The 16528-nt window shown below is 45.3% G+C and overlaps 1 protein-coding gene across 3 annotated transcripts in view; it reads left to right on the top strand.

The window, feature by feature from the left end:
* IFT140 (intraflagellar transport 140) overlaps positions 1 to 16528 on the top strand; it is an 87784-nt gene that overhangs the window by 69277 nt on the left and 1979 nt on the right. For all 3 annotated transcript variants that reach the window (XM_028706287.2, XM_028706286.2, XM_077918472.1), the window contains exons 19-29: positions 6739 to 6916; positions 8637 to 8827; positions 9301 to 9396; positions 10007 to 10139; positions 10300 to 10443; positions 11570 to 11698; positions 12574 to 12756; positions 13734 to 13940; positions 14526 to 14738; positions 14817 to 14983; positions 15526 to 15667. In XM_028706287.2, coding sequence (XP_028562120.2) covers positions 6739 to 6916; positions 8637 to 8827; positions 9301 to 9396; positions 10007 to 10139; positions 10300 to 10443; positions 11570 to 11698; positions 12574 to 12756; positions 13734 to 13940; positions 14526 to 14738; positions 14817 to 14983; positions 15526 to 15667 — 1783 coding nt within the window. The remainder of the gene's footprint in view (positions 1 to 6738; positions 6917 to 8636; positions 8828 to 9300; positions 9397 to 10006; positions 10140 to 10299; positions 10444 to 11569; positions 11699 to 12573; positions 12757 to 13733; positions 13941 to 14525; positions 14739 to 14816; positions 14984 to 15525; positions 15668 to 16528) is intronic.

The raw sequence follows: 16528 nt of genomic DNA, 5'->3' as shown, positions 1-16528 counted from the left end.
CGGTCAAGCAACTCTTTCCCCGTGTGTGTGTGTGTGTGTGTGTGTGTGTGTTTTACTACAGCTCTTGCCTTTATTTGCAAAAGCTAATTTTACTTTAAAATATGCCTTTCACATAAAAAATTGAAAACAGCTAATGACCTGAAAGTATTCAATCAAAATAAAACTATAGTAAAAAGCAGTAAAATGCTTGTAAAAACAGTCAGCAGATGTAAAAAGAATAAAAGCAGAAATGTATATGAATAATATCAAACAGTGGCAGAAGTATCCAGTAAAAAACAACAACCTAGCAATTGGAGCAATAAATAAATAAAGGTGCAACTAGTGCTCCTCATTCATATCATATTTCTATACACAGTTCCTAATATAGTGGTAACATTAAATCAGTGGTGGACAATCTGTTGCCCTCCAGATACTGCTGGACTCCAACTCCCATCGTCCCCAGCCAGCATGGCTTAATGTTTAAAGATGATGGCATTCATCAGCCTCAAGAGACAATGGAGTACATTTACAGGGGTGAAATCAAAATGCTGCCTTAACAGCACCGAAGTGACCTTCTTGGAGTGCAAGCCTAGGCAGTGTGTGTGGAGGTCCCAGGCTGCCCAGACAACAATACCCACTTCTTGGCATCTCTCATGTGGTCCAGAGGAAAGTACAGCAATACATTTGACACCAGCTGGACTGCAGGAGTTGCTGGAAGGTGTGTACAAGGTCCATCTTAGGGACTCCACTCTGGATTTGTGTAGGGTTTACTCCTTAGCCTTCTCCTGAAGATAATCCCTCAAGGCAGCGGACGTTTAGAATCAAAGTGTTTCTTCCAGATGGGCTACCTTCCCAGGTTGATAAGCCCCATCTGCCCCTAACTTTCCTCTATAGCACATGCAGTAACCACCTTCTTTACCATTGGGCACAATGTTGGTCTTGTCAGCTCAATTTACCAGAGCCTGTTTTCACATGCAGGGAAAGTTCTTAATTTACCAAGGGTTTGAGATCCGTGGGAGATCTGGAGCAATATCTGGAGGGTCACAGACCTGCCTCCCCCACCCCCCACCAAACTACAAGAATGTTAAAATAAGACTAGCAGGTAACTGTAGCTTGAAATCAGTACGTGTTTTGCTTTTATTTAGTTTTTGAATATTCAAGGTTGTAGCTATCTCAGTTATTCTCAGAGTAGGCCTACTGAAATTAATGAAACTAAGTTAGGTATGTCCATTAATTTCAATAGTAGGGCCAGCATTGGATACAACCCTCTGTGTCTTTCTTCCTTTTTTGCATAATTTTTGTGTTAGTTGTAGCCTGCACTAAATCCAAACATGTGTGATGATTACATCTTTTTAAGCCCAAGTTGCAGATGTTCTTGGCTCTCTTTGGGAAACAACACATGCTTATATCCATCTTTTTCTTTTATAAAAAAATAATCATACATATGTAGACGGTAGAATGGACTGGGAAAGGGGTGATGTCTGCGCAACAGAAGGGGACGCGGGTGGCGCTGTGGGTAAAACCTCAGTGCCTAGGACTTGCCGATCGTATGGTCGGCGGTTCGAATCCCCGCGGAGGGGTGAGCTCCCGTCGTTCGGTCCCTGCTCCTGCCCACCTAGCAGTTCGAAAGCACCCCTAAGTGCAAGTAGATAAATAGGTAGCGCTTTATAGCAGGAAAGTAAACGGCGTTTCCGTGTGCGGCACTGGTGCAGGCTCGCCAGTTGCAGCTTTGTCACGCTGGCCACGTGACCCGGAAGTGTATTCGGACGGCGCCGGCTCCTGGCCTCTTGAGCGAGATGAGCGCGCAACCCTAGAGTCGGTCACGACTGGCCCATACGGGCAGGGGTACCTTTACCTTTACTGCGCAACAGAACTGAATTGGTTTAACTGTCATTTGTTTCATCAGCAAATTCTGCCTTGTTTGGGATCTCTAACAGAGATCTGCACCCGCACCAAACTACAGCTATGAGGATTCTCTGCAGGATGTCATGATAGCTAAAACCAATATAACTTGGTATCTGCTTTGCTTTTGCTCCTGCAATGCTAAAATACATGGGTGAACAGCAAATAAACCCATTATAAGACCTGGCTTTTCCCAAATACAGAACCTAAGGGAATTATTACCTGTTGTTATAGGTATCGTGCAGAAACTTCACCCTGTTAAGTTGACTGAAGCCAGTGTACGGCAGGAGTTTGGTGACATGCGCCAGAAATGGAAGTAAGCTGTACAGTGGCCCTTCCATATAATTTCCAGCTGTCATTTGTGTGCTTGAAGCAAACCGTAGAGGAACCCAGAGCGGAAGGTGTTTCTGGGGACTTGGGCATCCTTCTGTTTCTACTTCTGAAAGTGGAAGCGGGAGGGAGAAGTGTGAGCCAGCTGGGAATAGTGCTTTGCTCTCTTCCTGGCCCCGGCCTACGGTGTGTTTTTTTAACTCAGGAAATCTTGAGGTCCATTTCAGTTATATAGTTCTTCAATATGGCTCCCATCCTGATGAGGACTTGACAGGATGATACTTTTCCTTCTCTGGTTCCTGTCTCCTCCTGGGGAGGGAAGCAAGTGGGGCTGGGTAGAGGGGACAAAGTTGTTTGTACTGTTCCACATTAGGGTTCTTCACATTTAGTGTTGTGTTGCTGCTTTTTTCCAATGAGAACGCTGAAATTAGTCATCAGGCATTTACGTATACTGTGGTTTTCCTGGGGTTTGTGGAGTTGTTTACAGCTGTCACCCAGACAAAGCCAGCCCATCACGTGCTCCTATTGCATGGAGAATCAGTGTTTTATTACCATTCAAGTCACTAACCCAGCTTGCTGGTAAATGGCAGTCCTTGGCTTCCTACTTCTGTCAGTGTGGCTGAGTGTCATCACTGTCAGGCATGTCACCCCCCCCCCCTTTACCCCTATCATTTTTTAATCCCCCACCAATTGCCAGTTGTCTCTCCCCCCCCCCCCACTTTAATATTACGTTCTTCTGTGCCATTGGAGGCTGTGCACTAATCTGTTGGAGCATATTTGTCCTACAAAAGATAAATTTTCTCCTTCCCCCACCCGCAGCAAAGCTATCCCCATTTATTTTAATTCAATGGGAAGTGACTTTAGCAGTGTTAACATGGCATTGCTGCCTTCTGTTGAGTAGGTATCTTTCTCTTGCAAGGTCCATAACAAGAAGGGCTGTAGCTCAGTGGTATATCTGGGTGGACCAATGGCCTGACTTGGCATAAGACAACTGCATATGTTCCGTTGGACAGTTGAAGGATGCTCAATCATAGCCCTTGCAAAATTAGGTCATATTCTTTAGTTCCCACATCTAGTGGTGAAGTTGATTGTCAATTTTTACATACTTTGTATATGTCACTAAAGTACTGCAATGTTCTCAGTTTTAGATAACTTTTAAGCCTGATGAGAGTTGCTGTTCCGCAAGGTAATTCAGGATGCCCCTTTTTTCAGTCTTTAGTCCACTTGCCAATCTGAAAAGCATCTCAATCACATCAGTGAGAGATTTTGTGAACAAGGTGCAATATATCCTATACTTCTAGGTAGGAATGTAAGAAGGCATCATTTTCCATTCCACCCTTTGTTTTTTTACATCCAGCACTGTTTCCATTCCACTGCAGTTCATTTCCCTCCAAAATCCATATTATTTGTCATGCTGTTTGCTATGGCAAAACTTCTGTAATTTAGTTAATTAATGACATAGATTAAAAGGTAAAGGGACCCCTGACCATTAGGTCCAGTCGTGGCCGACTCTGGAGTTGTGGCGCTCATCTCGCTTTATTGGCCGAGGGAGCCGGCGTACAGTATGTGGCCAGCTTCCGGGTCATGTGGCCAGCATGACTAAGCCGCTTCTGGTGAACCAAAGCAGTGCACAGAAACGCTGTTTACCTTCCCGCTGGAGCGGTATTGAAGGGACAGGGTCCCTTCAGTATCTATTTATCTACTTGCATTTTAACGTGCTTTCAAACTGCTAGGTTGGCAGGAGCTGGGACCGAGCAACGGGAGCTCACCCTGTCGCGGGGATTCAAACCGCTGACCTTCTGATCAGCAAGTCCTAGGCTCTGTGGTTTAGACCACAGCGCCACCTGCATCCCTTAATGACATAGATTATGTTGCCATTATGTTATTCCACCCCATCCGTTTCAATGCAAAGGAAACACAGTTTAAATAGGAGAAAACATAATCAATTATGTATCATTTGTGGGCTAAAAGCAGCAACCTTAGCAATATTGACCGTGTTTGCTGGTTTAATTTTCATTCTGGAAATGGGACAAATAATCAAACATCATCAATTTTCACTTCAGTTTCTGTTTTCAGCAGAATTGTCCCACATCACTTCTTCTAATTGATGCTCTGTCCTTTTGATTTGAATGAATGATATACAAATAAAGTGTGTGGGGGGAGAGCAAATGACAAGAAAACATCCGAGTTTGGAGTTGTTATAATTAAATGTATAATTTCATAACACTTTTAAAATGTATGTTTTGCTTTTATCCTCACAACTCTATGAAGCGGGCAGCTTGTGCTCCCATTTTACAGGTGGAAAACTGAGGATGTGCCCCTTTAAATGAGGGGAGAAATATTGTAATCCATCACTTCTCCCCTTGCTGCATCTGGTTTTTGTTAGAACCTCTTGCTCTAGCTGATGAAGTGCAGATGTGAGGTAGCATTCCAAAGATAAACTCAGGAAATTCTCAGAGTCTGCTGTGGGGGGCTGAGTTGGTTGTTATTTGACTTTTGCTCTGTTTTGTTTGGGGTGCTGAGCTTAATATTCAGCAGGAAAAAGAAGCAGCATTTGATAGACTGCACTGACAAAAAGAAGCAGCCTTCAAGAGGGAGATTCCATGAGACATTTTAAAAGATTATAGGTCTGTGCCTTCTGCCCATTAACATTCCTTCTAATTCCTTTAGGTTGCCATCTTAATTGCATTTTCTGAAGAGCAGAGATGCTTAAGGATCAGTCTGCATTTTTAGTAAACCAACTTGATTTACTTCCCTGGATGAATGCAGAGACTGCAATACAATTATCCTTTGAATTTTGCAATACACGTTTTGATTCAAAATGGTGTCTGGCACCCAAACATCAAAGATGACCCTCGCCCCAACCTTGGGAACCTAGTTTGCCTAGTTTGGTAACGATATCTTGAGTGGTGGTCAAAGCAATGTCAAAAAACAGGCGAAGTCATGCCAAAGTGATGTTTTGGTCTGCCAACTTGATTCAATCAAAATGCCATCTGGTGTCAGGGATGGCAGGGCTCTGAGGTGTGTGTGGCAGAGGCAGGGGGGCTCTGAGACTGATCCAGGAGAAGGGGTCAGCAATTTGTGGGGTTTTGTGCCTCCCATGAGGCAGGAGCAGTGGCTGAAGGAAGGGGAAGAGGCCAGGCAGTTGGAGACAGGGGAGGAGGTGCAGGACAAGCCAGGAGCAGACTGTTCCTGAGATGGCTGGGCCAGTAGAATCCCCTCCACCCTCTTTGCCACTGTCTCCAAGGACCAGGAGGGGCTTGAAGAGGCAGACACAGCAACAACTTCCGTGTAGGAGAAGTTGCAGGTTGCTTGCATGCACTCCGTCAGGCAAGGGTACTTAACTTTAGGTGGAGGCGTGGTCACACTGTTGCTGCAACAGTCCAGCTTGAAGCCAGGGGCACCAACTTGCCCCCCACATTGAGGGGGCGCTGTCATGTGATGCGTCACGGCATGCACCATGCAGGGGCGGGACATGCGGAGGGCTCTGCGCTTGCATGTCCCAGCCGCAGCCGAGGAGCCGAGCTGCAGCTGGGATGAGCAAGCATGGAGATCGCCCTCCACGCTTGTCCAAGCCGCTTCCTGGCTTCTGGGCTGCCGGGCAGAGGCTGGGATGTGTGGAGGGCGCCCGCCGGCAGCAGGGGGTAGCCCTGCACCCTGCAAAAAAATATTGGGGCTGAAGCCCCCTCCATTGCCGCTGCTCGGAGCACAAGCCTGGGGAGGGGATGCTGTAAGGAGGTGTGTGTTAATCTGAATTTATGATATGGTTTATCTCTGTAGATCTTGGCATGAGCATAGGATTGACATAACTCCCATATAACATGAGACCCTCCATGATTAGCTTCAGTGACTTTGGAAAAAGACTGATCCCAGCCCCCTGTTGAAAGGCATTTTGGCAGTCTTTCAGTACTATTAAGCTTCCTTTCTGTGAGTTCTCTAGCACTGGCAGCCATTTGATGCTTTAACCCGGGCAGTAAGTATACAGTGGTACCTCGGGTTAAGTACTTAATTCGTTCCGGAGGTTCGTTCTTAACCTGAAACAGTTCTTAACCTGAAGCACCACTTTAGCTAATAGGGCCTCCTGCTGCTACCACGCCGCCAGAGCATGATTTCTGTTCTCATCCTGAAGCAAAGTTCTTAACCCGAGGTACTATTTTTGGGTTAGCGGAGTCTGTAACCTGAAGCGTATGTAACTTGAAGCGTATGTAACCCGAGGTACCACTGTACATGTCATAACTCCAGCAAAAGATCCTATACCTCTCAGCAGTGTGTATATACATGTACATACGTGCTGGCAGTGCACATGTAAGTTCAGGTTCACATATTGTAGCAATGCCAGCTACTTAGTCACCAGAAACCTCTCTGTGCCTCAACTGAGCAGCTTCAACAATAGGCCTGGGCGATACATTGATAAATCGCTCAGGACTGGTATGAGGGCATGTTCAGCTGCCCCGGTGTCTTCCCAAGATTGGTTCCTCCTTTGCAAAATACAACTCTCAGCATCTCACCCCTTCTTGTTTCCTGCAGTGAATCCGTCTGGGAGAACATGGCCCGCATGTGTGTGAAGACACAAAGGCTGGATGTTGCCAGAGTTTGCCTGGGGAATATGGGCCATGCTAGAGGAGCCAAGGCACTGCGGGAGGCTGAGCAAGAGCCAGAGCTGGAAGCCAGGGTAGCCATGTTGGCAATTCAGCTGGGTATGCTGGTAGGTCAGGTGTCTTTTTTCAAAGCAACCCTCTTTCATTTCATATTAAGCCATTTGGACAGCATGAATGGTTCCCAAATTGTGTCGGAGCAGGAAAAACAGGCACTTTGAAAAGATGACTAAAGACACTTCCGGACTGCCACTATTTTGGGGCAGGATTCTGTGTCATTCTGGGAAACTCAGGCTGCGCGGTTAAAGCAGATTGGGACCTCTTGCACCCGCTTTGCTTTCCCCTGACCTTCCGCTGGCATGCAGCCCTCGGATAATTGGTCAACAGCAAATGTAACCGTCCATCTTAAAATCCATTAGCCACCTCTCGTTTAATACCAAAAGTAAACTTTAAAGGCGCTGCAAACTTGCCTTTGAAAGAGAAGCTCTATTTGACAGCTGAGAGCAAATGCTGCCCACTCTCTTCCTCCACACTTGCTATGTCCTGTCTATGTTGCTTTGATCTTTGTCTGATAACTTCACCCACACCCACCCAAATTCATGAGCCAACATCTAAGGCTCTGTAGTTTTCACACTTTGCTAAAAGTCCAAGGTCTGCTCTAGAGTGGCAGCATTTCCCAAGCCTCCATTTATTTCTACTGCTTCAGAGATTGCCAAGACTTTTTCAGCCTGTTGGACTGGAGCATGTGGAGGCCGCCTCCCTCACCAAGTGACCTAGAGGTCGGATTGCTTAGCGTTTTCCTTATTTTTATTTAAACATCCTGTCTCAGTCATAATGCTTCTATTCTGGGCTTTGTGGGCTCAATTAGTTCTTCAAATTCCTCTTTTAATTAACCCTTGCTACTACTCAATATTGGAAGTGCGTTGTTGCCTGTCTCGAAATTGCACATTATTGCTCTTATTTTTTTATGTATACATTTAGTCCAATCTTCTTAGGGCAGCATTGCAAAATTTTCCTCACATTTCTAGCTTTAACATAGTTTGAAAAAATAGGTCATTTCCATTACACTCCAACTGAATCACAAGGAATATGTCTGTTGTACACCAGAGAGCAATCTGACAAACTCCTTTCCTCTGCCTGGGCCTGGACCGTCCAACTGGAAAATGAAAATGGCAAAAATGTGATCAGTATTTTTTGCTCTCTCAACCTGCCCGCAGTTCACGAGAAATACAATATAAAAATTATTAGTAATTTACAAGTGACAGCTCACTTGTTCAGCTGCATTATAGATGGGGGGGCGGTTTGGCTAGTTGAGTACTTTTCATCACTTATGGTGTGGGTACCATATCATATTTATTTATTTGAAACTTTACTTCCTTTCATTCTTCTAAATATCAGGGGAGTTCACAATGCTCAGAATTGCAACATTGTCATTCCTATTTTTAAACTTAGAAATTCAAAAAAGACACATGTACTCTTGACATAACTAAATATTATTTTATACTAAACATTTTGGATAATGATTATTGGACTTCTTGTTCCTTATCGCTTACATTTTTATTGGTCAAATACTCGTTTTCTTTTTTTATCACCCACATTAGTTTGCTTTTCATCAGATAATTATTATATTGTTTGCGCAATGCACTTTTTGTCGTTCTGAATCACTCACCTCTCGTGTATCCAGATTTTGTTTAATTGATTTCTCATTGTTGCATTTTTGTCTTTTGTATTCCCGTTTCCTTTTTTGTACAAAGCATATGCGCATGCATATAAAAATTGCATAATTTCCAAAGCACTCTTCATTCTTTAGCTGTCTGCTCTCCATTCCAGGAAGATGCTGAGCAACTGTATAAGCAATGCAAGCGCTATGACCTTTTGAACAAGTTCTACCAGGCCTCAGATCAGTGGGACAAAGCCATAGAAGTAGCCGAGGTTCACGACCGCGTCCACCTGCGCACCACCTACTACAGTTATGCAAAGCACCTGGAAGCCATAGCCGAGCGCAATCTTGCACTGACCTAGTAAGTATTAAGTAGAGTCCCAACCCAAAGTTGCATCCAACTCTGTGCACAGAGGGCTTGGCTCACACAACAGGACTTCCCATTCTTCTCCTCTCCTTGCACCCCCCCAAAAAAAACCCTGCTCTGGTGGATACCCCAAATCCTCTTAAGCCAATTTTGAGGGTGCACAATGGTGCTCCAGGGAAGAGGAATGGAGGGGGAAATGACCATTTTGGATGCAACCTCCAGTCCTCTGGGTGTCTGCAAAGGATTGGTGTTAGAGCAGTCCGAGCTACATCAGCATCCTATTCCTAGTCGTGGTATGGTTTTCTTGGCATGCGAGCACCTAGCAGCCAACTTTTTCAGTTAATACACCTGTTTTGTGTTCTTGCCGTCGACGCAGTAGGACAGTGCATAGCAGTGCCACGTTCCCAGTCCTGTGCCCCTATCTAGGCCCTGAAAACCTAATGAAAACCTGCTGTTTTCCTGCACAGCTATGAGAAGTCAGAGACGCACAAGTTTGAGGTTCCTCGAATGCTTTCAGAAGATCTACAGGCCTTGGAGTCTTACGTCAACAAGATGAAAGACAAGTGAGTGTTTGTGTGATCTCTCCATGCCAGACTGAACTCTGCTCCAGCTGCCAGTTGCCCTGTGACTGTAGTAGAGAGGGCAAAATCATTCTGGTCTTATTTGCTGGCCAGACAAAGATCTTCTGGTAGTTCTGCCATCTCCTTCCCAGCCTGCTGTCAAGTGAATATAAATCATAGAATTGTAGAGTTGGAAGAGAACTCGGGGGTCATTTAGTCCAACCCCATATAATGCAGGTATCTCAGCTAAAGCATCCATGACAGGTGGCCATCCAGCCTCTGCTTAAAAACCTCCAATGATCTCTCATGCCACATGAGATGCCAGTGGCTTCTGTTTCAGAGGCTGTGATCATACGTCACTTGTACTTGATCAGCCTTATTGCATTGGCGTTCTAGAGTGGCAATATCTTGGGTGAAGCATCTTCGGGATTCATTTTCAGACTCTGACATCTCCACCCCGTCTTGTCCCTCACATCTAGATTGTGCACCCTCTGTGCAGAAGTCATAGCACTTGTTTTGTTGCAAAGCTAGTGCTCTAGCTGTGTTGTGTTCTGCATCTAGTAGGGCACACTGTTTAATCAGTTAATTGAGTCATCCTTTCTCCATTTTCCAGAGGCTTGTGGAAGTGGTGGGCCCAATATCTGGAAGGTCAGGCAGACATGGATGCAGCTCTAAAATACTACGAACTGGCTCAGGATTATTTTTCCATGGTCCGTATTCACTGTTTCCTGCGTAACACCCAGAAGGTAAGCTTGAACCACTTCACTATTCCATCTAGAAAGGAAAGGCAGTATATACATTCTTTCAGTACTATTAAGCTTCCTTTCTGTGAGTTCTCTAGCACTGGCAGCCATTTGATGCTTTAAATAAGTATAATGGTTTTTCTTCTCCCTCCTTTTATTTCAGGCAGCGGAAATAGCAAATGCAACAGGGAACTGGGCAGCTTCATATCATGTCGCCCGTCATTATGAGAGCAATGATGACATCAGCCAGGCTGTGCACTTCTACACCAGAGCACAAGCATTTAACAACGCCATTCGGTTGTGCAAGGTACACGCAGTATTCACACACCATCACATCAGTTTCCAAATGAAACCGTAGAGAGCCCTTTGACTCACAGCTGTGGCGATAATGGGAAAAGCCAGCCACAAGGGCCAAAAAATGTATAGAGACTCTCAAGCACAAATCCCTGCTAGTTGTTATTGTCCCTGTGTTGTGGATGCTGTTCAGCACATTCAACCTGAGGATTCTAGAGAGAAGTCATGGAAATGTGATGTCATCAACATTCTTCCATACTTTCTTGATTAAAGTATCAGTAGTGCCAGCAGGCCAGAGAATCGCCTTTTTCCAAGTTTGAGGTTTGTGTAGTGAACAAAGGCAATTTTCCGGCAGTGGAGGTACAACTTGGAAGGAAGATGTATGTGTCATCTTGTAAAGATGTAAAGGGGTTACAAGGGTGCTTTGTCTCCTCGCAAATGAATTCTATCTGTGTGAGCTAAAACTGATAGAGCTGCTGCTATTATTTCCTGGGTCTGGTCTGAAGGCACTTGCTTGAAGCTAAACGGTCCTGGGGCAAGTCAGTGCCTAGAAAGGAGGCCACCCGGGAACCTCTGTGGGTTCCTTTCACATAATAAAGCTAGCAATGGAATGAATAAATATTATTTAAAATTTCTTAACTGCCTGGCTCTTTAGAACTCCGAATACATGGAAATTAAGATAGTAAACAAGCAATTTAATTGTTCAGTTCAAAGGAACTGCATAACATTGGAAACTATGAGATGCTTTGGTTTCTGGTTTTCATCTTGTATTCTCAGTTTTAACTGTGGACATTAGCAATGGAACCCAGAGAAGGGAGGTCATAACTGGCTGCCTGAGGTGAAGGGCAAGATGGCACCTCCCCAGTTACATTGCCAGGAGCAAGCTGGCCTAGCAGTTGAATCTTACTTCAGCACTGGTTATAGGATAGCATCCTTCATCATGCCAGAGATTATAAAGTCAGATTAAGGGACCCAGGAGAGGCCAAGTGGCAACATTTGACAGTGGCTGGAAACTCTGGAGGAACAGCTAGGCACTGTTGCTGCTGCCATCCCTCAGCATCAGTTGCCTAAGGCGGTTGCCTCAGTGTGCCTCGTGGGAGGTCCAACCATAACTAATACAGTAAATATTTTTGGAGTAGGAGAACAATCTGGATGACCAGCTGATGAACCTGGCTCTCCTCAGCTCACCAGAAGACATGATAGAAGCAGCCCGTTATTACGAAGGGAAGGGGGAACAAATGGACAGGGCAGTGATGCTGTATCACAAGGTAAGCACTTCCGTCTCTGTGGAAAGACCCTTTCTCAAATCAAATGAATACTACTGTGGGAGGCAAATTCTTTCCTGGTGGCTGATCGGCAGGCTTCTGTACTGCAGTGGCCGTGTGGACTTGCTCATTTTTAAGTGGGCCTTGAAAACATGTGTTTTCATATATATGTGTGTGTGGCTTTGTGGTGCTGTTTTAATTCCAGTTATATGCTGTTTTCATAGACACACTGTGTGATGATGGCTGTTTTAAAACTGTGTGGTGTTGTTCATTAAACTTGTGTACTGCACTTCAAGATCACGGGGCAGTTCACATCATAAAAATACAAAATGAGAACACAAAGTAATAAAACAAAAACAAACCAATAATTTCCCTACCACAAACATGTTTAAAAGGTTGAGGACAGTTAACAAAGACACATTTCCCCTGTGCCTCTCCCAACAGAGGACATAATACCAAAGCAGCTTTATGTGCCAAAACTGGGCCTAAACCCTGATTGCAATGGATCTAGAAAATCAATTTCCTGCAAGGGCACCTGGCTCTGGTCTGCAACCATCCACTCAAGAACCTTGCCGAAGGAGGGGAGATTAGCAACTGCCTGGTAGTTACTTAGATTTTCCAAATCCAGGGATGGATTCTTGAGGAGTGGTTTTACCACTGCTTCCTTCAAGCAGACAGGCACCACCCCATCTCACAGGGAGGCAAGAACAGAGACATACTTAGCAGTTGCCCTGACCAGTCCAAGCACCTTGTCTTTATATTGTTGTATGCTCAGTATGCATATATTTGTGTTTACCGTTCTGTGAAGAAATCTTTCTGAAAAGTGGATTATAAATAACAAAAATCTGGAAGCTAAAGCCTTGTGTCTCCTTTGACAGGCAGGACACTTGTCCAAGGCTCTGGAGCTAGCCTTTGCCACAGAGCAGTTTGGAGCCCTGCAGCTCATTGCTGACGATTTGGACGAGAAGTCGGACCCAGCCCTGCTGGCTCGTTGCTCTGACTTCTTCATTGAACATGCCCAGTATGAGAAGGCAGTTGAACTCTTGCTAGCTGCCAAAAAGGTAACCTGTATATATGACATTTCATTCAGAAAATGACAACCTTGTCCTCTATGCCCTCAGTTCTTGACCTTGCAATCTGTAAACCACCATTCTTAGGAATCATTCTCAAAATCTCCTCTGGACTAAAGCTTTGCATGGTCTTTGCCCAAAACTTTGTTTGGCAGGCAAAATGGTTCAAGTATAATAGGATTAGGGAGGATCTGTACTCTTTGGAGGCATGACATTAGAAATTTATTGGGATCATACATTGATAACTACCCTTTTAAGCCTTGAATTCTGTCACAATAACACAGAACAGAATCACTTTGAATGCCTTGTGTAGCTGGGCAGAGGAAATGATTTGTCTTCCATTTTCTTAGGGAAGAGATGGAGGACCCAAAAGGTGTCCAAAAAGTGCCAGGTGAAACTGTTGAGTAAACTTCTGAACACCTCTTCAGATTGCAAGTTGCCTAGAACAGTGCTATTCAACTTTGGTTCCCCATATGTTGCTGGACTGCAGCTCCCATCACCCCTGACTGGCTGGGAGAATCCAACAATGTCAGAGGACCCAAGGTTGATGACCTTTGACGTCATGATATAGGATTGTCTGCAGTGCCCATTTTGTGGCTAAAACAGTTTATCTGACTCCCATCTCCCTCCCTCTCTCCACTCCCCCCCCCCCGGCATTGAGCCTTGGTGCATTCCTTTCATGTTTCTTTTTGGCCCTAACACCCTGAAGCTTGTAATGGCTTGGCTTGAGCCCTTTGGTTACTCTTTCAGTGATGTCTTATTTTCCATTGTGTTGCTAGGAATCACATTTGAAGCACTGCACATTCCAAAAAAAAAAAAGAGCTCAGCCTCAGAGTTAGAAAGTGCTCTTCAAAAGATGCTCTCAGCCTAGGGCTTGGGCTTGGCAAGTTGTATTGTCCTCCTTCCTTCCCTCCCTCTCCACCTCCACTCACCTTGCAAGATCTTACTCTGTTTGTTCTCTCTTGCAGTACCACGATGCTCTCCAGCTTTGTCTGACACAGAATCTGACCATCACCGAGGAGATGGCTGAGAAGATGACCATTTCAAAGGACTCCAAAGAGGTCCCAGAGGACTTGCGACGGGAACTTCTGGAGCAAATTGCCGATTGCTGCATGCGGCAGGGCAATTACCACATGGCCACTAAGAAGTACACGCAGTCAGGGAACAAGCTGAAGGCAAGTTGTGCCGCAGTGCTGTGGCTGCTGGCAGGAGCTGATGCTAGTAAAAGGTTTCTGGAAGTCTGAGCACTGGTGGCCAAGGGCACCTTTTATTAACTCTGCCTGGTGAAGTTACCAGAGAAGGACCTAGGAAGATGCCTTTGGGAAGCCCACAAACTGGGCAAGGAGAGAGGCCTGTTGTTCTCCAGCAAATGTTACCACCTCTGAACCTGGAGCTTGGACAACCTCTCCTCCCTGTCACCCATGCTTTTTTTGTTTTCTGTAATGTACAGTATAATGCAGTATGTTGCCGTCTGTCACCTTAGAAATGAGGTGGCAGGAACATATTACTCCCAGTCCTTGATCTTCTGCACTTGCTTCCTGTTAGCTTATCTTGATTTAAGGTGCTAGTTATCACTGATAAAAACCCTGTGTACTGATTGTCTTCAGCCTAAGAGTGTGGGGATGGGATTTTTTTGTGGGGTCCTAAACTTTGGACTGAAACATGCAATTCTGCAGGTCTTTCTTTCCTAGCTCTGCCTGGCTTGCTGCTGCTGTTTGCGACAAACGCAAGCCTCACCAACTCTGCCCCTTCATTTGCAGGCAATGAGAGCCCTGCTCAAATCGGGAGACACAGAGAAGATTGTCTTCTTTGCTGGTGTCTCCAGACAGAGAGAGATTTACATCATGGCTGCCAACTATCTCCAGTCCCTGGACTGGCGCAAGGATCCGGAGATTATGAAGAACATCATCAGCTTTTACACCAAAGGGAGGGCTCTTGACCTCTTAGCTGGTTTCTACGATGCTTGTGCTCAGGTGCGTAGGTGTTCCTCAGACACAGAGCTTGGGTTGCACAAGAGAAAGTGAAGTTCATCCCATTTACTTTCTCTGCAGGTGGAGGTGGATGAGTACCAGAACTATGAGAAGGCACTGGGAGCCCTAACCGAGGCGTACAAATGCTTGTCAAAGGCGAAGACACGCAGCCCCGTTGAGCAGGAGAGCAAACTTGCACTCCTCCACAGCAAGATGGCCCTGGTGAAGAGATTCATTCAGGCCCGGAGGTGAGAGGAAACAGCTAAGACTTCTGTGCATTGGGGATGCTGCACATTCTTTGTCAAAAGCACCCTGAACTTCTGCAGTTCAGGAGGCTCAATCAGAAAGTGGTTGTGAATGATGAGCTAGTCACTCACTAGACTCTGGGGGTGGTCCCCCCTCCCACTACGTCTGCTTTAGGCTGGCTTTGCGATTGACACAGCAGCCAGCTAATCGGAACTGTACACAACCCTGCTCTTAATCCTGGTGAGGAACAGAAGGGTGAGGGCAGAGTCTTGGCAGTGTATGATGAAAACTCTGGTGTTTGTGATTGGGGATGGAAACTTGTGTGCTGCTTGGCGCTTCAATTTGCCTGCAATCTATGTTTTCTGCTCTTTCCTTAGTCCCTGCTAAAATATTCAGGGAGAAAGGAAATACTACTGCTTGGAGCATGCATGTATTTAGATTTCTATACCTGATAGGCATCAAACAGTTTTTCCACTGAGAGGCTAACGATGTAACAAAAGCTTTTCTCCCATAGCACTTAGTGTCTGATGTTTCCCCTTCCTAGGCTTTATTCAGAGGATCCCAAGGAGGCAGTAAGGCAGTGTGAGCTACTCCTGGGTGAGCCAGACATCGACAGCGCCATCCGTCTGGGAGATGTTCTCAGCTTCCTGGTAGAACACCACCTACAGGTCCAAGAATTCCAGATGGTGAGTGGTCTAGGCTCTTTCAAGGGTCTTTCAATAGAGACAAGCCTCCTTGATAAGACATGGGCAGACCCATTCAAAATATTCAGCACCACACATAGTGTTGTTCTCATGAGATTGTATCACCACAGATAATATGTGGTGGTACAATTCTGCATACTATACTATTTTGTACGCAAAATAGGACAGAAGCATAATTGAATTTTTTCTTGCATGTATTTTTAGAACTCCCTACACACAGAGAGCCAGAATGTCAGGGAGCAGCCCTTCCCTGAAGTACTAGTTTTCTACCTGTGAGAATGGGGAATATTCAGGCATGCAGATCTTCCACTTACTCCAGTGATTCTTTTAGGAATGTGTAGGTCAGCTCTCAGAAGCACAAATGAAAAATAACTCACTAGAAGTGTAATGTCTAAACCAGTCCTGAATAAGATTATTATATAGTTGGATGGCAGGAGGTGGCAGTTCCAAATATAATTTATAAGCATTATCATCAGGGGATATTTCTTTGCTCTTACCAACACCTGGTGTGCGGGGAGGAAGGGGGGAGCCACAGACAAGCAGAGGAAACAATTGTGTTGAACCATCTGGAGATGCAGTGATTCATTTGCTAAGAGCAGGAAGTGTCAACATGACCTAGTGTAAAAGAGGGAAGGCAGAATTACTGGCTGTGGGCAAAAGGAACTGCTGCTCTGGAACAGCCAGGTGCTCTCTAGTCACGTGGAATTCAAGCAAAAAATGGGCTGCATTAAAAGACACTGCCTGGCAGCAAATCTGTTCTGCAGACAGATCCTGCCGGACTATTAGCCGTCTAATGCCAGGTTTCCCAACTAGTACTGCTAACAGTTCTGTAACATCTACCTA

This window comes from Podarcis muralis, chromosome 14 (genome assembly GCF_964188315.1).
Source record: "Podarcis muralis chromosome 14, rPodMur119.hap1.1, whole genome shotgun sequence".
NCBI lineage: Eukaryota > Metazoa > Chordata > Lepidosauria > Squamata > Lacertidae > Podarcis > Podarcis muralis.
Note: the sequence above shows the minus strand (reverse complement) of the source record. Positions and strands in the feature narration are given on the sequence as shown.